Below are 26,090 nucleotides of genomic sequence, written 5' to 3'. Positions count from 1 at the left end.
AAATTTGACAGCGGCCGTGTATTGCATGTGGAGGGGAAAGACTCGTGCTTGTGTTTCAAGTTGCGGAGCCTACCGTGTGCCCCTGCACTCAGCTAATATTAGCATATCTACTGGCGCTGGTCGGCTGCACCCGCCAGAGTTGGGGGTTGTTTGTTTCGGCCACACAGATTGGACATACCTGCACAAATACAGGATGCTTCGCATCCAAACATCTATTCGTAGCTATTAACATCAGTTCTCGGATATCATTAGCGCTGTAGATTCTGGATAAGGCCCGCAACTGTTGTAACGGGCCGATTGAGCTTAAGCTTGTTATTACGCCGTTGCATAAAGTGGCTTTTGGAAATTTCCGAGCCCTGCGTGCTGCATGGAGGAACAGGGCCCTTGCCAATCTTAACATTCAGCCCATTGTGCTCGAGCAAAGACGATGATCTCCGCAATATGGTGATCGTGCGCCAGCCAGTTGAGAGGTTTATTGCTGACGGGGTGCGTGTGGACGTGACGGTTGTGAGCTGTTTCTAAACTCGCGGATCATACACCTCGCCCTGCCGCCGCGTCCCCCGCTGCGGATTCATACTCCCCATCAATCGCCATAGGCACCATGAAAGATGGGGCAGACACGGATCAGACTGTCGCCAACAAGGACATCCTGGAGTCCAACCCGACCTCGCAGCACACAGCGCTAGAAACCGATGCACCTTCTAAATCATCCTCCACCGCCCACTCCTGGCTCAATGGCCTGCGCAGACCAAAATCAGCACCGGGACCGCGTTGGCCAGCTTTCAGGACGCGCTCACACCTCTCCGAGGACGAAGCGAAAAGAGACTCAGGCCTCGCAACCTCGATATCAACATTGGGCAGGGAGTCTGTTGCGGAGAGCGTATACGACGGGTCTGTCGTAAGCAAGGTCCCTAGCCTACCGACCGTCACCGTCAACAACGAAACACTGCCGCAGGCATCCAAAGCAGCAGACGCGCACGAGCGAGAAGCATTCACCCCACAATCGCTGCCGGAAGACTCCATACGCCAAGATCAGACTGGGTCGTTTCATAGAATAAGCACTCCTATACCGACAGGGAGCTTCGATGATCTATCCTCGCCGGACAATATAGAGTTCTCGCATAGGGGCAGTATGCTGTGGGGGGGCAAGAAGGCAGCTGCGGCTGTCGGCGCGAAGAACGGGCACGATCAGAGTCCCGAAAAAGCTGCGGAAACATCCTCGCCAGTTGTGGGGAAGGTGGGTAGTCAGCGGGGGCGTATACTCTCTACTCGAGTATTGTCACCAGACGAGAAGATGCTGTCTAAGAAGGTGCGCTCGATGTACGAACATGGAGATGAAAAAGCAGGCGAGGGAGTCAGCCAACTGGGTTCCCCAGCGCTCGAAATTTCAGAACCACCCCTACTTGGCAACGAGAGCATCTCCCCGTCGCCGACGCCTGATGCTTCAAGTCTACCCGCGCAACGACTCCGTCCAACTGAATCACCAGGCTCAAAGGGTTCCAGGACCGTGGACAACCGGCGAATCAGTCAGATCATCAAAGAGCCGCACGAGACAGCAGGAGGCATTGAAGACTGGGCAGACGTAGAAGGCGGAGACGTCGACCGCTACGGATTCATCGTGCCCAAGAAGGTCTCTTCACGTGATTCATCAAGCAAGTCGTTCGCCGCACACGAAAGACCAGGTCTCGCACGGACATCGACAGCACTCCAACTGGCGTCTGACACTCCTCGACGGAAACGAACTCTCCGACGGACCCCTTCCAACCCCAAATCTGCACGATCTACTAAGACGAACCCTCCGCCGAGGCGGAAGTCCTCACACCGTTCGCTTGACCAAACCGGCTCGGTGTACTCTAATCTAAGCAACACCTCACGTAGCCGGCGTTCGCTTCGCCACGCTGCAAACCGCCTACCTCACAACAAAGACAGAAGATGGATGGACGAAGCCAGCGACATGCTCACACTTCCCCCTGGTCTAGCCGACATCGCCGAGCAAGAGGATGGCGGAAGAGCCGCCATGGCAATGAAGAAGAAAGAGTGGGAGCGCGAGGAGAAATGGAGAAAGATGGGCAAGCTCAAGCCGAAGAGCGGAAGAGGCGGAGGCATGATCTTCGACTTCGACACCAAAGACCCAAAAGTGATATCGCGGGCATGGAAAGGCATTCCAGACCGCTGGAGATCCATGGCCTGGCATTCATTCCTGTCGGCAAGCGCCAGAGAAGCCAAGGGCAGTCCGTCTGAGGAAGAGCTTGTGCAGGCCTTCTACGAGCTCCAAGAGGTGGATTCAGCAGATGACGTGCAAATTGATGTCGATGTCCCGAGGACGATCAGCAGCCACATCATGTTCAGGCGGCGGTATCGCGGAGGCCAGCGGCTTTTATTCCGCGTGCTGCACGCGATGTCCTTGTATCTGCCCGATACGGGCTATGTTCAGGGCATGGCTACGCTGGCTGCAACGCTTCTGTGCTATTTCGACGAGGAGACGGCGTTCGTGATGCTGGTCCGCCTCTGGCAGCTTCGCGGTCTAGAACGCCTTTACCAATCCGGCTTCGATGGACTGATGGAGGCGCTGAACGACTTCGAAAAGAATTGGCTTGCCGGGGGAGACGTCGCGCAGAAATTGGTAAGCTTGGTTCCTCCTCGGCTTACCTTGCCCCGTGTGGTTTATCTGTTACCGTTTCGGCACATGTGCCGATGGCTGCTTCGTGAGGGAGCCCGAATGCGCCGAAGAGCTCCGTTAGGAGCAAGGCTCGGTGCACTTAGTCATTGCCGCATCCTTTCCTACTAAAATGCGATAGAGATGCGGCAACATCTAAGTGCACTAAGCCTTGGAGGGTGCGCAAGATCCTGTTCACCATGTGCTGACCATGCTCAACCCAGGACGAATTGGGTATCACATCGACAGCGTACGGCACGCGCTGGTACCTGACCCTTTTCAACTACTCCATCCCCTTCCCAGCGCAGCTCCGCGTCTGGGACGTCTTCATGCTTCTAGGCGACGCCTCGAACGCAAGCCCCGGCTCTCCGCCGTCGTTCGGCGCCGATCTAGACGTGCTGCACGCGACCTCGGCCGCTTTGATTGATGCCACGCGAGAGATCCTGCTGGATTCGGACTTTGAGAACGCCATGAAGGTGCTGACCTCGTGGATCCCGGTCAAAGATGAAGATCTGCTGATGAAGGTGGCGAAAGCGGAGTGGAAGCAGCGGAAGAGGAGGGCTAGGGCTGCGACGTAGGGCTGCCCCCCCCCCCCCCCCCCCCCCCTTTACTGAAGAAGGCTGTTCCTTCTTTTTGGGTGAGCGCGGGACGGAAGCGCGCGACGGCGACGCTCGAGGTGCCCCGAAGCCGGTTAGGGCGTCTGGCAGTGATGCAACCCTTGTCTGCAACCCACGTGGGATGGGTATGGGGTGGACGGCAGCAGTGTTGCGCAATTTTTTGGGAAAGCTTCCAATTCGCTTCCAGATTGCTTCGAGAAGGCGCCGCATGCAGATCGCTGAGGTCAGCGGCTGATGTTGTTCTCGCGTGGCTTCAACGTGGCCCTCATCATGGGCTGGGTGGCCCGTGCCCGGCAGCAAAAGTCAGCGAGCATTTGCTTCTTCAGGTTGGGTTGTTTGTCGACGGATTGGGAGGCTGCATGGGATGTTTTCCATTTCTACTTTTGGCAGGTGGTGGAGGCGCTGATCTCGCCACGTCCTGCCGCTACTCTCACCTCTAATCATCACGCATGTAATCGGTAAAGGGCTGGGTTGGGTTCGATGAAGGTATCCAAGGTATTTGTGTAGGTAGAAATGGTTGATTGGTCTTGAACGGCCGTGGCAGGACGCCAGAGCATTGTGAGGCTGCTTACAAGCATGCAAGCACAGCGACTGGACTTGCGCCTCCCTGCAGTTCGGTTTTCTGTTCGAAGGAACCACGAGCATCGATCTTCGAAGAAGCGGTCACACAGGTCCCGAGAATTTGAGTGTGAAGGATTGTCAAATTGGAATCTTCGCGGCGGATGCTCCGCTGTCAGACTGGGATGTCCAGACGAGCTGACCTGCTAGGCAACCCTCGCAGCCGGATTGAGCGGCGCTTAGCCAGGGAGGCGGGACGAATTCACGAGCCCTCGGGGCTAAGCGGATTCTGTTGTGTACTGTAGGAAGACTCGACATGTGGGTATGCTGATCAAGAAGGTCGATCGTGGTAGATCTTGTCTCGTTGGAGGTGCGAGGCCGCGAGTGCCGCTCCCACATGGTTGTACCGGAGGTTAGTGGGAGAATAGATCATCATGCTAAATTGCAAAACAAACTGGGCTCACGGTAATGCAAAGTTTATCGTTTGAGACTCCGAACGGTCTTGTCCACTAAGGTTTGAGGATGCAGCCATAAGATGGTCGTGGTCTTGAAAGATTGATATAAGCAAGATCGTAGGAAACCCGGAAATACACAAAGCAGCCGCAACAAGCGCATCCAGCAAGCGCCGGTTCGGAAAACAGTTATCTGGATTCAACGGCACGCAGGGCAGTCATCATGCGCGCATGGTTTCGCCGCGACCCATAAGCCGATGCAGGGACTGCATATGTGCATCGGGGTTTTTGAGGGATTCTGGCGATGCTTCGTAACTTACATCCACGTAGTTAATCACCCATACATTACAGCGAGACGGTGCTGGCAAGTTCGACGGCATGTGGACGCTGCCATAGAAGACGGATATGGATCTAACGACATTCGATCCATGTCCGACGCCACGAGTTTCAGATGCAACACGCCGGGCGAAGGAATGCCCATAGCGAAGACCTTGCCCAGGCCTTCCAAGTGGAGCTACTTTAGCGCTGCCAGACGCCCAGTGATTGCGCAACCCGAAGTGACGGCTTTCCGTCGAGACGCGGCTGTGGGTCGCTCTAAATCGCCTGGCGCCGCCAAAGTCCCTCCACCCCCCATGCGCAACATCAATCGCTTCTTGCCCTCTTAAACCACTGCGGGAGTGCTCTAAGGTGAGCCTCGAGTAGCATGTTGACCGAAGCCTGGCCAGCTTGCGAAGCACGAGGTAGCGCTCCTTCCCCTCGACTCGATCGCCATAGAGGAGACTGTGACAGAGCTGGGTAGGCATTGTAGTCGTGAGCCTTTTTGAAGCACAGCACGTCTCGCGAGGGGTGCTGTAACAACGTCCCTGCTTGAGCGGGAGGGGAAGAATACCGCTGCTGCGCTCTGACTGGCCGACAGCGGTTTCCATTCAGGAGGGGAACCTCCTTGGTTCTCGAAAGGTCTCGTTCAGTGGGTAAACCAGAGAGCCTCGTGGAGTCCGTATGCATTGAGCATGCTCAGCTCGGGGTGCATGGCCACGCTCCCTGACCGCGCTGGCGGACTAGCACTGTGTTACCGCTGCTATTTGTGCTCATCGAAGCCTGCCGTTAGCCCCATCGTAGTCCCACGTACCACCTTTGGCACGACGAGGGTTAACTACTCTCAGAGCAGCTGTATCCGAGCGGGAAGCAGTTGAGGCAAAGGGTAGGCGCAAAGACAGCCATAAAGAAGCGCCTGTCGTCTGACAATCGGGGATGGCCGAAGAGCCCCTTCATTTCGCCAGGACCGATCGGACAAGAACTAGAGCTGATTCATCACTAATCCGTCCGCTGCCTCAAGTTGCAGGGCTCACTTCGCATGGAGATTTGCTCGCTTCGTCCCTGGTCCTGGGCGGCGGTTCTCAGCGGCAGGCTTGATGCACATTCCCTGGCCCGTTGTGGGTGCCGCCGTCAGCAAGCCACGCACGGATGGAGCTACGACCGTTAATCACTGAAGAGCGTGCATCGTTACTCGATAGAGGCATGTCCTGCTCATCAGAGCTACCTCGCCGAGAACGTCGGCAGTTGCTCTTTAGGGCATGCTGTAACGTAGACAAGGAGTCGCTCGGCAGGCTCTACCGGCTGCACACGCGAGTGCCGCGTCCGGCTACCTTGCTGGCTACTCACCATTGACACGACCCGCCACAGCACGTTTTACAGCTAGCTAGGAGCGAACTTTTCGCGATTGTCCAGCGGCTGTGATAGAGACCAGGTACGGTGACGTGAACGGTAGCAAGGGTCTTAACTGCTACAGTCCATCACTCACCAAGTAAACCATGCCGAAGTCACCGGGGTTCCTTTTGAAGTAACTTGGAATGACCGGTAAAGAACCTGTTCCGTCCGGTAACGTAATTTGACAGCGGTTCAAAGAGAGGCCTGCCGCATCTGCTCCTGAGGCGCCACAGACCTGCGGCTAAGAAGTACTGCCAACTTCGGTCGGCCTTGCTGAGGACGTCACTCCGCCCGTCGTTCGCCGTCTCGTCCTTCTTCATGCTGATCCTTGCAGCATCCAGCGACACTCATCTTTTTTCCTGTTGCCGTTGCCCGCACCGGCGTCCGCTCATTTGACAAGCCGAGCCGGCATCTTCGTCTCTTTCGTGTACTCCCCGTTACTTCTTGCTTAACTTTGCCTTCCAGGCCCTTCTTGATCGGCATTCTTTGACTAGCAGACCACGCGAGCGCTGGGCCAGATCATCGGTGCAGCAGACGGATTCATCCAAGTTAACTCCGCGGTAGCAAGAGCCCTATGGGATGGGCAAATCAGAGGTTCAAGTCTCAGGTACCACTGTCTTTGCAGAGCAGCACTAGTTCTGGCAACGGCCTACGAGCTTTTGCTGCCCAGTGGCCTTTTGGGTCCATGGCTTGTGTTTTCTCTTAAGAGATCAGTATGTGGAACTTTTCACTTGTCATCAGTGCATAGAGTATCTTTCTGGTTGCTTTACTGTTCATCCGCTACCTCTCCTCGTATCTGAGCACTTTCGGATGGTTGTCAACGCATAGTCGCCCTCATGTTGCTCACACTTTCTCCACCAGCCAAATCAGAGTTCAAGTTCAAAACTCCTCATGATTACTCTCCGCCATTATCGTTGTCGACCTTACGATCCCCTCCGACGACCGCTGGCGATCCGCTTCGTCCGTTGCCAGGCAGCGCCTCGCGAACAATGGGCACGCCTCATCGAGGGTTGCCGCCGCCGGCGGCCATGACGCTGCCAGATCCAAGCCGCGGGCCGTCAGGATCCCAACAACTACCTTCTTCCTTCGGTCAGATGCCTGCTCCCCCATCACAGTGGCAAGGTGCGGAAGAATCCATGCGAAACTGGCTCATGGCGAAAGCTGAAGAGGAGAAGAGGAGGCAGGAAGAGGAAAGAACTCGACAGGAAAGCCTAAAGTTGGAGCAACGAAAGATTGAGCAGACAATGCTGAGAGACTCTATGTCGGGCGGTGTCCCTCCCCACCTCGTGCCGATGATATTCGCCGGCATTGGCGGAGGGAATCTCGCAAACATCAGCATAGACTGGTTGCAACAGTATGCAGCGCAGTTGCAAGCAGCTCAGCAGCAGCAAGTCATTGTACAAGCGCAGAGTTCACCAGATTCACGCAGGGACCAGAGGATGATCGGCCAGCCTCAGCCAAGCGTGTACAGCATAGGGCCGCAAGTGTCGCAACAGGTTGCGGCAGCACCTGTTGTACTCCAGGTGCAGCCCCTAGCACCACCTCCGCAACATGCAGGAGCATTCTCAGCTTCCTCATACTCTGTCGGTACTATGTCGCCAACTAGCAGGGCGAGAGCCTTGCAGCCTCCCGGTCAGGTTGGTGCACCAACGTCCGCCCCAAGGCCGCCGCCACCGCACTCTCAACTCCCACGGTTGACGACAAACGATATGCATATACAGCAGCCGCCCTCGGCACCAGCAGTGCACTCGTTACAGCACAGTCAGTCCGCGCATCAGCAAGAGCATACTGCCTCATCGCCGTCGATCTACTTCCATCACTGGGTGCCTCCGTCATCTCAAGCAGGATCAAGCAGCAATCCCCCAGCCACCCCGTCAGTCAAGGCGAAGATCACACACTCGTCGCATCTGTCAGGGTCCCATGAGTTCGATTCGGATTACACCAGCTCACCGAAGAAGCGAAAAGCGCAAGGCGCCCACCAACCCGCTCCACAGCCTACTACCCAATACACCTCGCCATCGTTTTCTCAAGTGTCATCATCGACTTCTACTCCTGGCCGTCGTGGCCATGCTCGAACACGCAGCGACGCTTCCACACGAGGCTACGACCCTGGAGCACGACCACGAAGCTATCACGAACCGGCATCTGGCCGTGCAGAGAGTGTAGGGCGATCCGAAAGGTCCAGTGCTGAGCAACATTACCAGCAACAGCAACAGCAACGAATCGATGAGGAACGGGGTGGTGGAGATGAACGTGGCTCAGGAAGTGCCCGCAATCCAGACCCGCCAACCCAACGTGAAACACGCTATTCGCACTTTTCGCACTTCTCAGCTGGTCCTGATCGAAATCCTGCGCCAGGCTCCCCTAAACGGGAGCCGCGATAACGTTCGTGATCTCGGAGAAGCGAGATGAGGGCGCCGCCGGGAGCGCACGCGCCATTCGTACTTCATAGTTTACGATCACCGTAGAGCGGCCTCGATCCTGCATGTCACGTTAACGAGCATACCTTCTTCTATCAGATTTTCGCTGCCGCATTGGCTTCATCCGGATCATCCTGAGGCCTATTTTCCCGATCGTTCACATATACCCATGGTTCATCGGCATAGATCACTTCGCTTCCGCGTCAGCCTGCTTGGAGGCCGTCAGCACATATGTTTTTTCCTGTTCCAGTACCGGACTTCAGCGAGAGTGCCGCGCGGCCAGCGGCCTTGCATGTACTATATTGTCTTTTGGGGTTCAGGCTATATCGTCACTCTCCGGCCGCCAGTGCGGAGACCCGGTGCATAGGGTTCGGTAACGTCACGTGCGCATTTCTCCGGCGTCGCGGTCTGGAGTGAACATCTGCAAAGCCGTTTTTGGGTTCTGGCTACTGATGCAGGGCTGCCCGGCTCTTGGGCTTGCTGCTGCTGTACGATACCACTTTTGCTTCGCTTGTAAATCTTGAACAGCCTGCATGCTCTGCGAGCGTGTGGCGGCGAACCTTCAGCCATATACTATGCAATCTACCAGCAGATAGATCACGGTCGATTGGGCCGGCGTCTTTCAGTCGCCTATCCTTATGCTGGCAAATCTCATGAGTGATTTTCAATGCTTAGTATGTCCCTATCCTCCATCGTCTCTCCATTAGGTCGCAATGAACCCAGAATCATTCAACGAGCGCGAGCGACTTACTCGAATCCCTCTAAACAATTCATATCTCCAAATACGTCTCATCTCACAATACTTTCAAATTTGCATCACCACCCTTCTCACGGAAGTAACCCTGTCTGAGATCCACCTGATGTTATAGTAATTCCTCACAAGCTACGTTAGGATATCTGTCCGATCTTATCACCGCCCCTCCTCTTAGGGTCAAGAAACCTACCGTTTCGACCATTGGACGACCCAGACTGCCATGAAGCTTCAAGGAAAACGCCCCACAGAAACCAACCTGTCCCCAAGGACAGACGACGGTTGACCTACCGCACGTCCTTGCCCAGCATGGAGTACTCTCAGGAAGGTGATGGGCTTCGGCTCCTGTTCAGGCGCAATACCGATGACACGAGGCTTCTTGAAGATTGCACGGCACCACTAGCAGGCCCATTTGCTACTTTGGACGTCACGATGTTCTGTAAGGGTGATAATCCAAGTCTACACGGGCGTTTGTGCTCTCCAATCAACAACAACTGCACAGCCGGCAGCCAGTCTGTCTTAAGCGCAGCGTCCAAGGATCCGGCGATGCGATCTTCGTGCTTACGGTCTTGTTGTTCCTTCTACCCACCGTGTCCTTGCACATCTGTCAGCTTTGACCTTGCAGAGATGCCCAAAGTACCACTTGGGCAGTTCAAAACGTTGTAAATAAAACCGGTTGAGACGCCGGCGAAGACAGGGCAAACAATCCATATGGCGATTTGCATTAGATACAAGAGGCTGATCAATGCTGTCTTCCATGTCAATGCGGTGCGAAAGGTACGATTAAGCAGCCTTGCAGCCGCAGATGTTGTTTGATTCTCGTCTTGGATGTCTTTGAAGTGTATATCCAGGAGGCTTGTGGCTGCCATCAACACGCTAAGCAACGAGATCTGTGAGCATAACCCTAACACAGTCCCTTTCTGCAGCACGGCTAGGCATGTTACTCCGCGGTCAAGGCACAGCGCCAACAGGCCTAGCACCACTCAGGTTGACCACCATACCCGGCCCAAAGCCTCCCGCCGCAATTCTCCCAGCAGTGGCACCGACCGCACCGCGTGGCGGGTCCTTCTTCCAACCAGGCACCTCCTCATCACACCGGCCCTTAACAACCTCCCACACATTCGGAAACCCTGCCGGCAGCGCGCCCTTCCTCTTCGCGCCCTGGATCGCAAACCGCAACTGCCTATGGCTGATGAACCCATTCAGAAGCCCCTGGTCAACCAGACTCGCCACTATGCTCTCAACCTCCAGCATATCCGGCAGCAGCACCTCCGGCCTCCCCTCCTCCGTCCCCGCAAAATCGGGATCAACATACCGCGCGCTCGCCGGCGGCTCCCTATCCATAAAGATCCAGTTCGTGTGTCTCCGGCCCGGCCCGCCATCCAACTGGCTCAGCGGACTCAGCGCCTTCTGCTCCAGCATCTGCGCCAGCTGCAGCACGTACCCGAGATCCAGCGTCGGGGCCTTCCGAGCCTGCGCATCGCCCTGCTGGCCCGCGAGCACGAAGGTCTTGCGGATCAGAGACCGCCAGACTAGCACCTCGCATCTGTTCTTCAGCTGCAGGAAGATGCGGTAGTGCAGGAACCAGGACGCGTGCTCGTTTTTGGGGTCGGTTAGGCGGCGGAAGGTCGCGAGGTCGCCGCGCGCGATGCTGCGGCAGAGGGGGGCGAAGCGCTCCGCGAAGCCGAGGGCTTCGGGCTGTGAGTAGAGAGCGGCCGAGGGGAAGCGGCCGAGGATGATGTTGGATGCGACGAGGTAGATGAGGATGAGGCGACGCTGCTTCAGGCGGTGAGGCGGACATTGGTCGTACGCGGCTTGCAGCGCGTGCTGTGCGCGGTAGAAGTGGTTGTTGGAGAAGAGGAAGCGGCCGAGGTAGTAGAGGTAGGTGATGCGCTCTGGGCGCGGGTAGATTGAGAGCGGCGGGGACTGGTTGTAGATGTTGGAGAAGATCTGCTCGGCGTTACGCGTCTTGCGGCACTGGAAGAGGATTTTGAGGCAGAGGTTCGCGATCGTGTAGATACCGACTTTCTTGCCGTCCGGCTTGCCGTCTCGAACGCCGGATGCTGTGCCCGTTCGATCGTTTAGACATGTGACGAAGGCCTGGCGGAGGATATTCGCGGCCCGTTCGGGAAGGGTTTCGCGGACTCCGCTGTCGTCGGAGGATTGCTTGGTGAGGTGCGCAATGAGCTCTGGTCTCTTGTCAAGGCCTATCGCGAGCCTTGCGAGGACACGAGAGTATGCGATAACCGTTGGCAGGATGACGATACCAAGAGATGGATGACCGAGTGCGCTGTTGCACTTTCTTTTGCAATCAGTTAGCCACATGCATCTCTGAAGAACTGTTTTCCACCACGGAACACTTACTGAACGAGCTCGCTTAGTTGGTTGTATGTCTCTAGGAGATTTTCGACGTTCACATCTCGTATGAATGCGAAGTACTGTGTTATGAACTTGATGAAGGCAGTCCATGGACTACCGTCTGCGCCTTCCCGCGCCTCCGGAAGCGCTGCGCTACACTTCCCCTCCAACTCGTCCTCCTTGCCTTTTGGGTAGCGCTGCCTTATCTCCGCAATCATTGCAGTGTACAGCTGTCGGTATGGGGGCTCTATTACTAGGTAATCCTGCAACTGGGCGCCATTCTGTTCACAAATGATGCGCTGGAGTTCGGCGAGAAACTGATCGAGTGTGGGCGTACCGGTGGGCGTACCGTCCGCCATCATAGTGTCCTGATTGCAACGAATTAGCATAAGGCCTTTCAGTCGTACAACGCCGCGAGGAATTTCTTCTGAAACAGGCCACAGAGCAACTCACCGCTGGTGATGCAGGTACCGACTCCCAGGACTGAGCGGTACTGGCAGAAAACACAGGTTGTGGCTGTGTACGGGCAAGCTTAGCCTTGAGGATGGCTTCTCCGAGTGGTTCTTTGAGTGCATCTAGCTCTTCAAAGGTGAGCGCGCTGGCAGCACCTCGACCAAACTCACGTCCTCGTACGGCGTGAAAAATTGCTGTGAGTTGGAACTTGTCGAGCTTGGGAGGTCCGCATTCGTTGAGCACTTCGAGCAAATGGCCTATGAGAGCTCCAGATGGTGGGTTGGGAGAAGGTGATCTCTGCCGCTGTCTCGGCGCGGTAGATTGGCCTAGAGAGTTTAAAGTTGGCTTTGGCTTTGGCTGCAGATATGGCTTCGGCGTTGCGTGCGGATCAGGAACTGAGACTGCTGGTGAACCACGAGGAGGTGACTGCCGGTGCTGTTGGCGACTGTTCAACGGGTGCGTAGGCGTAGGTTTCGAGTTCGGCTTTGGCGTCGGCTTCAGGTAGGGCCTCGATGTCCCATCCAGACCAGCGCCAGAGGCTACCAGTGCACTACGCTGAGGATTAGGAGGAGAGTGTTGCCGCTGCTGTCTAGGAGCGCTCGGAGGGGTTGTCGAACGCGTAGGTGTTGGCTTTGGCTTCGGCTTGAGCCATGACCTCGACGTTGGTTGTGAGGTTTCCCCAGCGAGCAAGTCGCGCAAGGCGGCGTCAAGCTTGGGCAAGCTTGGTTGTCCGAACGCCATGGTCCAAGGCCAGGCAATGAGCTGCCCTTCCAGTCTTCGTGTGGTGTAAAGGACTCCATGGTGGAGGTGCTCTGAGTGCTCATGGTGACTCTCATTCCGCCTTTGTTGCTCTTTGAAGGAAACCGCAAACAATGGGAAATGGGAGTTCTAACTCACGCATGCCGCAACGCGCCTATCACGTGCATATGCTGCAGTACCTCCCCAGCATGTTGTCATTATGCCGACAGATACGTTCACTGGCCGAGGAGTAGGTATGTATATGAATTGATTCACAGTCTAAGCCCCGAGTTCTCCGACTTCTTTACCTATTCCTTCTGTTGCAATTGAGCTTCAGAAAGATGAGTGTGCAAGCTTTGTTCGAGCATCTTCTCACCAACCCCATCCTTTTCATTTACCAAGTCTATCAATGGCTGCTTGACAGGCTCCTCTCGCCTGCACCTCCACCTCCCAAGTCAGAGCAGCTTTTGGACAGGCCAAAGATCGCAGTCATTGGTGCCGGCCTGACTGGCGTCTCCGCCGCTTCCCACTGTGTTGGCCATGGCTTTGAGACTACCATCTTCGAGGCTGGTGGTCGGAATTCCCTTGGTGGAATATGGGCTGTACGACGTCCCTTAACATGCCGACATACATGTTGATTGCTGACCACCATATCAGAAAGTAAACAACACATCCGGCCTCCAGATTCACAGTATTATGTACCGCTTCCACCCCTCCATAAAGTGGAGCAAAGGCTACCCCGACCGCCAGCAGATCGTCAGTCAGATCACGCAGCTCTGGAGGCGCTACAGCCTCGAAGACCGCACCAAGTTCAACACCAAAGTCACCAAGGTCTTCAAAGACCGCCAGGGCAGATGGATCGTCAACGACCCTTCGAACGGCCGTTTCGACGGCATCATCGCCGCCGTCGGCACCTGCGGCGATCCCAAGATGCCTCACATTCCGGGCCAGGAGAAGTTCCAAGGCGAGATCTGCCACTCCTCCCAGCTCGACGGCAAGCAGGCCAAAGACAAGAAAGTGATCGTGATCGGCGGCGGTGCATCCGCGGTCGAAGCGCTTGAATTCGTCGCCGCCGAAGACGCGGCACAGACCTCCATCCTCGCGCGCTCCGAGAAGTGGATCATCCCGCGGAACCCCTTGGTCGATGCGCTGCTCTCTCTCAACGTCTTCGGGCAGGAGACGCTCCTGTCCTGGATCCCAGAGGGCCTCCTCCGTCTGTTCTTCTACCGCGACCTCGCTGATCTCGCCCCACCGCCTGGCAGCAAAGGCATCTTCACTGACACGCCGATGGTCAACGACGACGTCTTCAGACTCGTTCGCGCGGGCAAGGCGAAGTGGCTCCGCGGCGACATCCTCGGCTTCGAGGAGCACGGCGTGCGCTTCAACCGCCGCGCCCAAGGCGTGCCCAAGGGCGGACCTGGCCGCGAGGAGTTCATCGAGGGTGATGTGTGCATCATGGCGACGGGCTACACGCGGCCCTCGCTTTCGTTCCTTCCGGATGAGTGCTTCGAGGAGGGTTACGAGCCCCCGAATTGGTACCTCCAGGTCTTCCCACCGGCTCATGTTGATGTCTGCGCGAACAACTGCACGTATGTCAATGCGATTGGGACGGTTGGGAACTACCATATTGGCATCTATACGAGATTCCTGCTGGTGTTCCTTGTTGATCCGCTGGCGAGGCCGCAGCGGTGGTGGATGAAGCGGTGGATCGACATGACTAGGTTCCTTAAATCCAAGGCACCGGGGTAAGTTGTCTGGGTTTGATGCTTTAGACAATACGGCGTGCTAATAGCATATAGTGGTGCGTTCGACTTCTTTACGTATGGCGAACTGCTATACTGGTTCGTCTTCATCATCGTTATCAACCCCTTCAGGTGGAAGTGGGCGCTCTTCGTGCTGTTTGGCATCGGAGAGGCGCTGCCGATGAGGATCGTGCAGCGGGAGAATAGGCTGAGGAACGGAACAGGTATGAAGCAGCTTTAAAGGTGATGAGGTAGAAGTGTTTTCGTGACCCGCATACATGTCCGATCCTTGGCTGCAAAATCGTCGCTGGCATCCTGCGTTCAAGCGAAAAAAGATCAACTCCAGCATCCGATGGTCATGGTTCATGTGGGCAAGCTTGCACAAGTTTGTTTCGTCAGGCATCAGAGAAATATTGCTGCTTAGCGAGTTGATAATGTACGGGAACAAAGCGTACTCAAAGATCTCAGAGACATGTAGTAGACCTGGACGACCTTTCTCTTGCCAATTTTGCAGTCATGCCTTACTAGCGTTACTAGTCTCGAAGCATAAGAAGTATTCTCAGTTTCCGATTGAGTGTGGTCCGAGGGTAAGAGAGAGCGAGTGAGCCCTGGGTCTGAGGGCCGTCCATGAATGGGTCATACTTGATTGGTCGTGGTTCACGTTCTGTTTTAGGATGCGATTCGTGGGCTGAATCTTGTTGCTTGCAACCGACGTGTTTGAAAATATTCATGAGGGCACAAAGCGAGGCGATGTGATGAGCTCTGCCGTATCATTTATAGATCCCATGATTCAAGAGTTCGATGTCGGGTGACACAAACTACAGAGCCGCGTTCTGGCAGCAGCATTGCTCGCGGTGCTGCTATGAGTATCACTGGCCTCAACTTTTCGACGGTGCACCCAGATATGTCAGGAGAAGTTTCTCGCAATGCCCGAAGATGTAGCCAGCGATATGCCGGCGAAAGTGAGTCTACGCCCACAAAGAAATCCACGCCAGACCTCATGCCACATTGAGCACACTCCCCGCACCCGCCTTGATCCGCATTTACTCCTCCGCAACGGTCGCCTGCCTCTTCTCCTCCACGCGCTGCTGCCTCCTTTCCCTCGCAGCCCTGGTCTTCGCACGCTTGGCGTCCATCTCCTCCTTGATGATCCTCTCGCGCTGCTTCTCGGCCTTGGCCCTGTGGATCTATGAAGGCGGGTTAGTCGGGTTCAGTAATAATGATGTCACAAAGCTCAGAACGTACGTGTTCGACGAGAGCACGCTTGTGCTTGAATGTGTTACCCTTGCTGAGCGCGTAGAGCTCGTGGTAGAGGTGCTTGTCGATCTTGCCGCTGGCGCGGTACTTGACGAGGAGACGGCGGAGGACACGCTGGTGACGCATCCATAGGACTTGGCTGTGTGGTATCCGTCAGTATCTCGTTCCCAGACGCCCACTGATCCTTCCAAACTGAATGGGCTCCCTCCAGCTCTGTGAATCGGCCGATCCGGGCGATGCCGCGGGGTTGACCTACCTAGGCATACGAGCGTCCGCAGTACCCTTCCTCTTACCGAAACCCCGATGTCTGCCGATCCGTCGTGCGGCGGTCAAGGCCCGGGCGCGGGCACGCGAGTGCATAGTGACGGGCTTCTTGATGATGAGGCCATCCTTGAGGAGCTTGCGGATGGTGTTGCGGCTGTTGGCGTTTGAAAGTTCGTTGCTCTCGTTCGGGTCCATCCAGATCTTGCGCTTGCCGCAGCCGGCGACGGACGCCGCGAGGCGCTTCTGAGTCGTGAGGTTCACCCTACCGAGAAGCACTGGGTTAGTGACATTGTTCGCCACAGAGTCAACGGTGCGGAGAGCATGAGAGAGTCGTCGCAATCCTGGAAGCCGTGTCGGTCTCAACTAGACGGTGGAGGCGTCCTTCGAACGCCTCATCGTTTGTAGAAGGGGCAGGGTGTCGGTGGATCTGGAAATCCTTACATTTTGAAGAGTTGTCGTCGGCGGGTCGCTGGGCGTTGTTCGATATCACTGACGAGAGGTTGTGGAAATGCGTTTGTGGGAAGCAAAGACGCTAACCCAAATGGGATTCGTCTGCATCCCACTTTTGCCAAGCCCGCAAGAGATGTTCACCATCACAAACTTTCGAGATAGATTCCTTTGTGTATTGCGTTCTGGTTGCACATATTCAGTAACCTTGGGAGACTTGTCAAGCGGAGATGTAGCAGCATTTAATACTCCATTCTCGGCAACTAAAGCCGTTGTTACTTGTCTCCACCTGTTTCAAGCTGTCGCACGCGACATGCTGCTATCTCAAGGGACCATCACCAGTCTCTTCTGACAGCAAATACAGGCCCTTTAGTAAGCTCTGCAAGATGAAGGCTAAAATACACTTGACATCTACACTGAAATCCAGGGACCAATGTCGAGCCCGTAGCCGCTCCGCTACCCAGCCAGACGCCAGGAGATGCAAGTTTCAGCCGTCAGATAGCACATCACCTCCCCACACTAAGAACGAATCCGCTTTCAGTACAGAGCACCTGTTTACTACAACTAGTGGACGAAGAGGCTATTGTTGTCTGAGCTTAGGTTGTATTGCTTCAGTACCTCTGTCAGTTTGCGACATTCAGAAACGAAGTTGAGGTCATGAGCTTGTTGAACTTGATAGCGGACCCTATGATTGACAAAGATTAGCCGCAAATATTTGATAGCTTGAGTAGGGCCAGCTTATCAGCGGCCGAGAATGAGCTCACCTCTGCTGATCCTGGAAGTTGTCCATCTTCGCCCGGCACCGGAAGACATAAGTCTTGCAGTTAGCAGCCTGGAAGGCATCGTCAAGCGCCTGTTTGTTCTCTTCCTCTTTCCAGGCCATGATTTGATCGGCGTCCATGCCCAACAGAAGCCTACCGTGGTCGTCGAAGGCGCTCAACCACATCTGTCCAGTGTGATCGCTGACGTTGATCGACATCATGTAGCGGTATTGCGGTCTCGGATGTGTCTTGTCGCACTTCTCACAGCGCCATTGGCCTGGATCGACCTCTACAACCTTCTTGTTGCAGTCTGGGGACAGACATGCGGGATAGGCGATGTTGTCCTGCTTTATGAAGACGACTGTGGCCTTCAGGTTGAAGTAATCGGGCTTTTCTTCGTTCATCCCAAGGTTCTCATCCTTGACCTCTTGGATAGTTTTGGAACTGTTTCCTCCACCACCCAGTGATGCACCCATGTTCTGGAAGGACTGGAAGGTGTCCTGGCGGCCTTGGGCATCGTACCAGCCCTTCAGCTTGTGCGCTTCATCGATGTCAGGATCGATAGTCATGGAGCCTGAGCTGAGCAAGCTCAGACTTCGGCCGCCGAAATCCGATACTTTGACTCCCTTGAATGCGATTGCACTTCCTTCTGGCGCGTCGAACGAGTGCGCGGTATCTCCCCATATCGTTAGCCGGACGGAGTGGTTGGTGTTGTCGACCAGAGTCAGCTCGCGTTTGGCATAGGGCTTGCTTGTAGTTTTCGACACAATCTCTGAGACTTCACCGACCTGTTGGAGGACGCCGATAGTATCGATGGTGGTGTTCTTCTCGACAGACTCCAAATCTCCTATGGTGGTAAAGTTGAAGCGCACTTGCGGTACGCTGCTTTGGTCGGGAGCCTACTTTGTGTCAGTGATATCCCGAGAGGAAAGTTGGAAATTTAGCATGGACAGCGTACCGCTTCTATGACCGTATCCCTCTCAAGCGCTAGTTCGTAGTCGTTGTTGAGATTTGAAAACTGCTTCTTCGCCATGTTGACCTTGCAAGGACTCGAGATGTAGTATACACTGCCCTCTTGTAGGACGTTATACCATGCGTCACACTCAGCATTGAAGCCGGTCATCTTTATCTCTCCACTCTCATCCAGTAAGTTTACGCTGAAGAGCTTCCCTTCACTGCTTTGTTTATGCCATGTCTTGATCGGAGACTTGTAGGTTACTCGCGCCTTAATTGTCCACTTATGAGAGTAGGGTGACAGAGCTTCGATCGGGTAGATGTTGCCGTGGTTTGCGCTGGAATCCGCGGACACATTCGTGCGGGAAGGGAGGTTTTGCCGCTGAGGCTGCAGCTGTTGCTGTTGCGGTTTCGCTCCATAGAACCCGTCGCCTGATATAGATCCCGGTTGTGCATTCTGCTGCTCCTGTTCCGGTGCCGCCTCCAAGCCCTTGGGATTCCCAAGTTTCTCGTGCTCGCCCAGTTCTGACAAGACTTGTACCTCGCCGACGATAAGGATTCTACGGTTGTTAGTCGGCCCTTCCAAGTTTCGGAAGAACCCTACTTTTTCCCTTTGATGACGTTCGGCGTGTACTGGATCAGCCGGACGATTGCGCCGCGCTTCAGTGTACCGTCGCTAACTACCGAGGAGTACTCTAACAGCATAATGTTAGCACAAACACGACTCTGGTCGCTTCTGTAAGCAGTGGCACGTACTCTCCGCAATCATGCTCTGGACAAAGTTCTGCATGTCGCTGAAGACCACCCGGTACCGCTCGGGGCCATCACCCTTTGCTTCGAGAGGCTTGATCTGTACAGCTTGGACGACAGGTTCTCCAACCGCTTCTCGGCCTTGCTCAAAGACAGCCCTGAGAGCTCGTCAGTCCAGTTTGAGTGAACCCGATGGGATGAGACGAACCTAAGGGCTCCTTGAGTGATGTGGGAAGCAGCTTCAGCCGACATTGTTGCGCGATGACAAAGATGCTTTCCGCAGATGACCGACTTGAATCCGAGTCGAGATGGGACAATGTGCGGACGATGTGGTTGATGTCGGCGCGGCGGCGAGATCTGCCTGGAGAGGAACGCGTCTAGGCGCGTCGCTCGCGAACCCCACCTCACGTGACTGGAATGGGAAGCTCCCCACGATTCGTCAACACCAACAGCCGTGCCTTGAGCTGACAACAGAGGCTGAACAACAAAATGGCCGACGACGAAGTAGCTACGAAAGCGCCCGAGAGCGATGCTGCTCAGCAAAGTATCTTTCCGGGAGACACTCCCGCTCAACAGGGTCCAAGCATGGCTGTAGGTGCATCATCCCACTCGGCTTCTTCTCTCGCAGGCTTGAACATCAAAGTCCTGTATTTTATGTGTTGCCGAGATTTCAGTTGCTTTTAGTATGACGGATGATGACAGGGCTTTATGACTTTGAAAATATGAACAACCTATTTCTCCCCAAGTCCGAAACCTCCCTCGATGTATACACGGCGCCAACAGCTCTATTCAAGGTTACCTAGGCATTCATTTTAGGCATATCATAGCCGAACTATGTAGAGCAAGCTTCGAGCCACGTTCAATGGCTGACAGTCACAGGAACACTGCGTTACAGACAGACCCACTCGTATGGCTCTTGAGATGATCCCTTGATAGGGGACTGCTGACGGCAGGGCAGCTGCCGGAGAGAAGCCAACTGGAGTCAGTGTCTCGACCGTCCCTAGTGCGTGCGTAAACCTAATAAAAAGTCTAGGAGATGACTAAGCTGGGCGATATCGACGTGAGAAACACTCTCTCCAAAGTCACAGCGGACAGCATGGCCGCAACCTTTTCACATAAGAAACATCTGGTCAACGCTGAAGTCTCATATGAACACATCTGACAACACCACAGGTCTACATAACCAAACCCAGTGACTACCCCCACTCACCCTCCAAGCTCCTTCTCTTCCTCACCGGCGGCACCGGCATCCACTCGACCAACAACCAGCTCCAAGCCGACAAGTACGCCGCCGAAGGCTTCCTCGTCGTAATGCCGGACCAGTTCGCTGGCGACCCAGCTCCTAACTCCAGTACCGAGCTTCCCTCCCCAGACCAGAACACCTCCTGGATTGAAACTGTCAAACTCCGTGCTGCAGAGACCGCCAAGTCTTTCGTGATTGATATGTGGCTCGCTCGGCATACACCAGAGAAGGTTCTTCCGCTTCTGCACGCCGTCCTCAGTAACGCTAAGGATGAGTTTGCCGATGCGGTTGCGAATGGTGGTGGTGTCTATGCTGTGGGCTACTGTTTTGGCGCCAAGTACGTCCTTCTGCTGGCTGGCGAGCACACGGATACGAAGCTGTGGGGTCAGCCCAAGCCGGAGGACGAGGAGGCTGGAAACGTGAAGCAGGGGCCGCTGATCAAGGCTGGGGCCATTGCTCATGGTAGGTTCTCCTCTGCGTGCGGGTGGTGTGAATCGCGCTGATGAGGCAGGCACCATGGTCACCAAAGAGGATATCACAGCAGTCAAGGTGCCGGTATGCATGGTCTGTGTGGAGAACGATAGCCTCTTTCCGGATGAAGTCCGGGAGGCTGGGAAGGGAGCCCTAGAGAAAGCCGGCGTTGAGCACGAGATTGAAGTTTATCCCAGCGTTCCCCACGGTAAGTCTTGGACTTCCGGCGGCTGGCATAATGTGTCGGAGCTGTGCTAATTGGATGGCTTGTAGGCTTCGCGGTATTTGGCGATTACGAGGACCAGAAGATTAGGGACGCCCAGAAGCGGGCTTTCGGGCAGATGCTGGGTTGGCTTCAGGCGCATTGAAATGCAAGGCTTGACTCGGGCCTTCGAACCTCCTGCGCCACTGCTATCGCGTCTTTAGCAAGGCTCGAAATGGTCATGTGTTTCGGCTAGGCGTTAATGTAATCCTCTCACTTGAATTTTCACTATTGTAGCCAACGACGTTTTCTTGACAGACATGAGATCCAGTTCACAGTGCTAAACACAACAATACAGCTTCAAACCAACTCCCACAACGCCGTCTCCATGCACCATCCCAGAGTCCCCACCCCAGACCATGCTCGTGTCTACTCACAGCGCTCCAAAGTCATGCAAGCCCACTCATATCAGCTCGATGTCCCCCCTCTCCACAACCGCATTCCTGATACTCCCCCACCTCACAACCCAAACATCCCCCCTCCGCATGTTCATCTCCACATCCGTGCCCTCAACCCTCACGGTCCCAACATCCCGCAACACGCGACAGAAGACCACCGTATCCAGATCTGGACCGTCGACCATGCTGATACCGCCGGCTGTGTCATCGAGCCGCTGCAGGCTCGGAGGGAAGGCGCTCAGGAAGGAGGTTGAGTAGTGCCGGGAGAGGAGCGCGATGTGAGCTTGCAGGTACTGGAGTTCGGTGGGTGCGAGGAGCGTGGGTTGTTGAGCGGCGAGGGAGAGGTAGTGCTGGGCATATTTGTCTATCTGAGAGGGTGGGTGTTAGTTAATGCTTTTGACATCCGCCGATGGAAAGGAAGAGAGAACTGCTGAATATTTCGTTGTGTATCAATATGAACGCACCTTAGCTATCCTCGCCCGCAGGAACGACCGCACCAGAAACTTGAACCGCTCGAGTTCCGTTTGGATGACGATGAGCCTGAAGTTGGCCTTAGGGTCCATGTTTCCCGTCTGCTCTTCTACAAGCTCAATCTACAGGTTGCCGGCACCTCATGTCAGCTGTCACCGATACCCGCTGATAAAACTCATGCATTCCGTGTCCTTGCTTCCCCTTTGACTGTTCTCCAGTTCCCAAGCTCTCCCGTCTCATCCGAAGCCTGCACTACGAAGGATCCGGATTCAGCATACCCACCTGCCGTCTTATCCTCCCCTCAATCCTGTCCATCAAGCCAGCAGGCCACGGCAATACCTCCGGCGCGACGCGCTCAGCGACCCACGCACGCGTCAGTTGCTGGAGGTCGCGGCTCTCCTGCGGTTCCGCCGCGGTCGAGACGTCGGCGAGAATGTCGTCGATATCCATTGGTAGCGTGGAAGTAGCATATGTGCGCGGGGGGTGAGTTCCGGTAGCTTGGGGGTAGAAGGCAGTCAAGTGTGATGGGCGGGCGCGGCACGCGGTCACGTGACAGCGCGAGAGCGCGAAAGTAGGAGATCAAGGAGCGAACGATCAGGTCGTAAGGGCGCTGTGCAGCCGGAAGTCCTTCAATCAAAGTACGAAGTGTCTGAGGTGGAAAGTGAGACCATGCCGATGCGAGGGTCACAGTTTCTGGGTTCTCCTGGCTGGTGGGAGTAGGTAACCTATCTGGCTGAGGTTGGGATAGGATGGGTGCCGGGTTGCAGTCACGTGATAAAACTTGTAACCCATGGAAATGTAACATGAGCAAACACTCTAACTAAGGTAAGCTCGTGTACCTGAGGCCCTTCAAAGTGATGGGTAGTGTGAGACAATCAGATTTCTGAAAGACAATACAAACCCCTGCTGAATGTCATTGTTCTCAAATTTATTCATCTAGAGCGTCCAAAGTCCTCAGTGGCTAACGACCTATACTGCCAGGAAGAAGAGTTCGCGTGGTCGCCATAGTGTCGTCTTCGCTCGTTGCCGCTCGAGCCTGACCCATGTCGAGTAAACTTTCAGTAAAGTCGAGTAATCTTCGGCGGAGCCTGATCCCCTTGGATGACAGTGAAATTTGGAGATGGCTGTGTGATGACCTTGAGGACAGTGAGTGCATACTGGTTCTTCGGGTTGGTCTTGAGTAGTATAATAACAACGTTCACCCGCGCAGGTAATTGCTATACAAGCGTCGACTGGAGCCGCCCGGGAAGGACGATATATTTCGGCGTTAACGGTGTGACTGCATCTGTGTCAGACTGGCATAATATTCTTCAGATAACCGCTTCTCACCCGGAAGGACTTGTGTATGTCCGTGGAGACTATCCGAATCAACCGGGTTCCATCTTAGCCCGAGCACAGGATGAAAGAGGTCGAGGAAGCTGGGGATTCGGGATCTCAAGCAGCTCCCAAATCGAAGTCAAGACTCCTATATCCTAGGGCCTTATCAACCACCAGTGGCCATGTATGGCTTATAGACTCATACTGAAGCCGGCCGCCGACAAGTCTCGTGTTCAAAATCATTCCATCGAAGTATCTGAACAATCAGATATCATCGGGCAGCTCTTTATCTGCTCCTTCGTTATAGACAACACCGTTTACCAACTTTGCTTAGTGCGAGGGTCGGATGACGTAGATATCGGGAAAGATTTGGTTTTTACGATAGGCAGATGAGTCAGGTTCAACTACACAGATACCCAGAACTTTTCCAGAAGAGCGAGTTTGACTGCTGAGCCCAGAAAGGTTGATACCATGCACAGTTTGCGCACGTGTGGCAAAGCGGAGGTACTAACCGCAACACGCGAGGATGGCGGAAACTTGCGATCTCGGATGCAGTTGTTTATCAATGGAGATGTGGCAATTCTCAAACAGCCAACTCAGTACCTGATCGAGGAGGACAAAGCAGCAGGCAAGGCAGTGACATAAAACTGTCCGCCGATGCAACAAACAATATGGCTGCATATGTCCTGCGATAGGATGGTATTTCTAAGACTGGACCGTCAACGAAAGTCGGGACGGCGAAAGAATATGTCGACATGACATCAGATCCGTAGACCTAGAGCCTCCAACGTGATGGCCACCCCAGCATCATTGCATGTTACTCCCTCGATACCGGAGATGCTGCTAACGGGAACCCCCCAAAAGAAATGCCGCTGGGTCCCGACGTGCGATATTACCTGAGGATGGGATATAGCAAAACAGTACCTACAGCTCAGTTATGGACCGATGCTTACAGTAATGGTCACGGCCCAGAAGACAATGAGTCTATAGAAGAACACTCAGAGGTCCATGCCATTGCCAGGTGTATAGAGCGGATTCTGGGTGTGTCTTTTGTACTAGTGAACATCGGCGAGGAAGAATCACAGGAGAAGACTTGCACTGGACCTCTTCAATCTTTTCCAGATGAGAACAAGTCGAACACCACCGGAAGGAATGCTATTGAAACCCCTCCAGCGTCGAACAAAGACACAGTCGAAGCCGCAGGAAGCGACGAGCCCAGGATGCTAGGTACAAAGGGGCCGAATGCTTCCGAGGCAGCCGCCCAAGGAACGATCGCAGCCGCCAACCGAGAGACTACAGCATCAGCCACAGAAACAATTCATTCTGGCAAAGGCGAGCCGCTGATTTTGTCAGAAGGGAAAAATCGAGCGTCTCCGAACCGGGCGCGGCTGTATTGTGCTCACCACCGAACGCAGGGATCGACAACGACGGCGAGTCCGGGAAGGAGCGAGACCCAAGCATCCTAAGTGAAAAGAGAACTCAGGGAAAGATTCCGCACAGAACTACTATTCCACTAATCGAGAATATTATGACCATGTGGGGTGTAGATTATGAAGGGATGTTGTACGGTTTGGCCTTCTCAGACACGTGTAATTCGTTTGACGAACTGCAGTTGGCAGATCCGTTTGATTGTTAACCCCCACAACTTTCTCTCTGATACCGGTGAAAACGAACGAAGACGATTCCGAGAAACAGTATCTCGCTCGGCTTGAGTCTTGCATTCGGAGCTCGTTGACATGGCTCCTGATGACTACGCCGTATATGCCTCCCACAACATTTGCCCTCGATCAGGGACGTGGACAGACAGGATATCACGATTGGTGGCACCGTAGCACAGAACTTAGTCCATTCCGAACCATCTGTATTGGATACATTATGGAAAGTTGGCAAGCTTTCAATATTCAAGACGTCTCTTCTGCTATCGGCAACAGAAATTGGTATACCGGGAACATCGAGATGATTTACGACATCCAGGGCTGGCTGAACCAATTTATGTTCTTGAAACTCAGGGAATCGAACATCGACTTTTGGGATGACTGGAATGAGGACGAGAAGCCAGTCGTTGACAAGTCAAAACGGGACTTCGCGAGGCTGAGAAAGGCGGCAATTGACTACTCGAATCAACTGCGGCGGAAAATGTCTTCGGAGGTTGATATGACGCAACTAGACTTCGAGTCTGAGTCACTGGACCAGGTGGAACTTCAGGAACTACAAAAAGGACTTGCAGCCGAGACCAGATCTGCGGTGCAACGATTTCTAGATCGCGTTAACTTGCTGGAAGAGAGGGAGCTCGAGGCAGAGACTGAAAGCTTAAAGAGAGGCGGATCCGACGCAGAGAATCACGCAGCGTTTCAGCTCCGAAGAGCCCTGCTCCTTTGGTGTTATTATGGCTGCATCCAAACAGTGGCCAGAAAAGTTGCAGACCTGAAACTTGAGAACGGCCCGATCCTTCCTGTCGAAAAGATACGGAACGGTGAAGACAAGCTGAAAAGGGAGTTGACGAAGCTAATGGGGAGGTACTTTCAACGATCGCAGCCCGAACGTAAGCTGCAAGTGGAACACTGGGGTGTCCAGTGTGATATGTACAACACTTTTGTCCTTGAAAGACAAAGGTAAGAGAAGGCACGATCACATCCAAAGAGGTTCATAAATACAGTACTGAATGCATGATAGAGCACTGTGCTCCCAAGAGAGGAGCGCGCAACCAACCGGATCATGTTGTTGAAATCGAAGTCGTGAACAGCCCGAAACCTTCCGCGGTTAAGGCTGAGGACAAGCTAGTACTACGGTCGCCGCTCCAGGAGAAACCGATACTAGGACCAGGGTTGGACACCGATTTGAGAATGGAAAGACCGGCAAGGAACCAAAGGTCAACGAGAGGATAGTTCTGGCACTCAAAGAAATTTTCAAGCAAGGACAAAACCCCGGCATTGAGTGGAGGAGCTTAAGACCTCCCGGTTACGGTGAAACTTGTCAACCAGAGTTCACGCGCCAGTTCTTGGAAGACACTCCGGAGAGATTCACAAGAAAGGAGATAAGACAA

General features: G+C 54.5%; 7 protein-coding genes across 7 annotated transcripts; 4 read left to right on the top strand and 3 right to left on the bottom strand.

Moving 5' to 3' along the window:
- Nucleotides 1–601: 601 nt before the first annotated feature.
- Nucleotides 602–3,234, top strand: W97_04722 (uncharacterized protein; the record flags this gene model as incomplete). Its single annotated transcript, XM_007782611.1, has 2 exons — nt 602–2,623; nt 2,881–3,234. The coding sequence occupies 2 exons, from the start codon at nt 602–604 to the stop codon at nt 3,232–3,234; spliced, it is 2,376 nt and encodes a 791-aa protein (XP_007780801.1).
- A 3,592-nt stretch (nt 3,235–6,826) lies between these two features.
- On the top strand, nt 6,827–8,374 carry W97_04721 (uncharacterized protein; the record flags this gene model as incomplete). The annotated part of the gene is made up of 1 exon (XM_007782610.1): nt 6,827–8,374. One exon carries the CDS (start codon nt 6,827–6,829, stop codon nt 8,372–8,374), a length of 1,548 nt encoding a protein of 515 aa, XP_007780800.1.
- Nucleotides 8,375–10,112: 1,738 nt separating this feature from the next.
- On the bottom strand, nt 10,113–11,878 carry W97_04720 (uncharacterized protein; the record flags this gene model as incomplete). Its single annotated transcript, XM_007782609.1, has 2 exons — nt 10,113–11,463; nt 11,526–11,878. The coding sequence occupies 2 exons, from the start codon at nt 11,876–11,878 to the stop codon at nt 10,113–10,115; spliced, it is 1,704 nt and encodes a 567-aa protein (XP_007780799.1).
- Nucleotides 11,879–13,051: 1,173 nt separating this feature from the next.
- On the top strand, nt 13,052–14,693 carry W97_04719 (uncharacterized protein; the record flags this gene model as incomplete). The annotated part of the gene is made up of 3 exons (XM_007782608.1): nt 13,052–13,312; nt 13,368–14,455; nt 14,510–14,693. The coding sequence occupies 3 exons, from the start codon at nt 13,052–13,054 to the stop codon at nt 14,691–14,693; spliced, it is 1,533 nt and encodes a 510-aa protein (XP_007780798.1).
- An 802-nt stretch (nt 14,694–15,495) lies between these two features.
- Nucleotides 15,496–19,137, bottom strand: W97_04718 (uncharacterized protein; the record flags this gene model as incomplete). Its single annotated transcript, XM_007782607.1, has 8 exons — nt 15,496–15,639; nt 15,698–15,848; nt 15,966–16,235; nt 17,185–18,080; nt 18,140–18,695; nt 18,740–18,830; nt 18,892–19,043; nt 19,094–19,137. 8 exons carry the CDS (start codon nt 19,135–19,137, stop codon nt 15,496–15,498), a joined length of 2,304 nt encoding a protein of 767 aa, XP_007780797.1.
- Nucleotides 19,138–19,921: 784 nt separating this feature from the next.
- W97_04717 (uncharacterized protein) lies at nt 19,922–20,967 on the top strand (the record flags this gene model as incomplete). The annotated part of the gene is made up of 4 exons (XM_007782606.1): nt 19,922–19,945; nt 20,059–20,590; nt 20,640–20,807; nt 20,873–20,967. The coding sequence occupies 4 exons, from the start codon at nt 19,922–19,924 to the stop codon at nt 20,965–20,967; spliced, it is 819 nt and encodes a 272-aa protein (XP_007780796.1).
- Nucleotides 20,968–21,264: 297 nt separating this feature from the next.
- Nucleotides 21,265–22,180, bottom strand: W97_04716 (uncharacterized protein; the record flags this gene model as incomplete). Its single annotated transcript, XM_007782605.1, has 3 exons — nt 21,265–21,627; nt 21,724–21,852; nt 22,013–22,180. The coding sequence occupies 3 exons, from the start codon at nt 22,178–22,180 to the stop codon at nt 21,265–21,267; spliced, it is 660 nt and encodes a 219-aa protein (XP_007780795.1).
- Between the last annotated feature and the right edge of the window lie 3,910 nt (nt 22,181–26,090).

Source organism: Coniosporium apollinis (assembly GCF_000281105.1).
Source record: "Coniosporium apollinis CBS 100218 chromosome Unknown supercont1.21, whole genome shotgun sequence".
Lineage (NCBI taxonomy): Eukaryota > Fungi > Ascomycota > Dothideomycetes > Coniosporium > Coniosporium apollinis.
The sequence above is the reverse complement of the archived record's forward strand: the minus strand, read 5'-3'. Positions and strand labels throughout refer to the sequence as shown.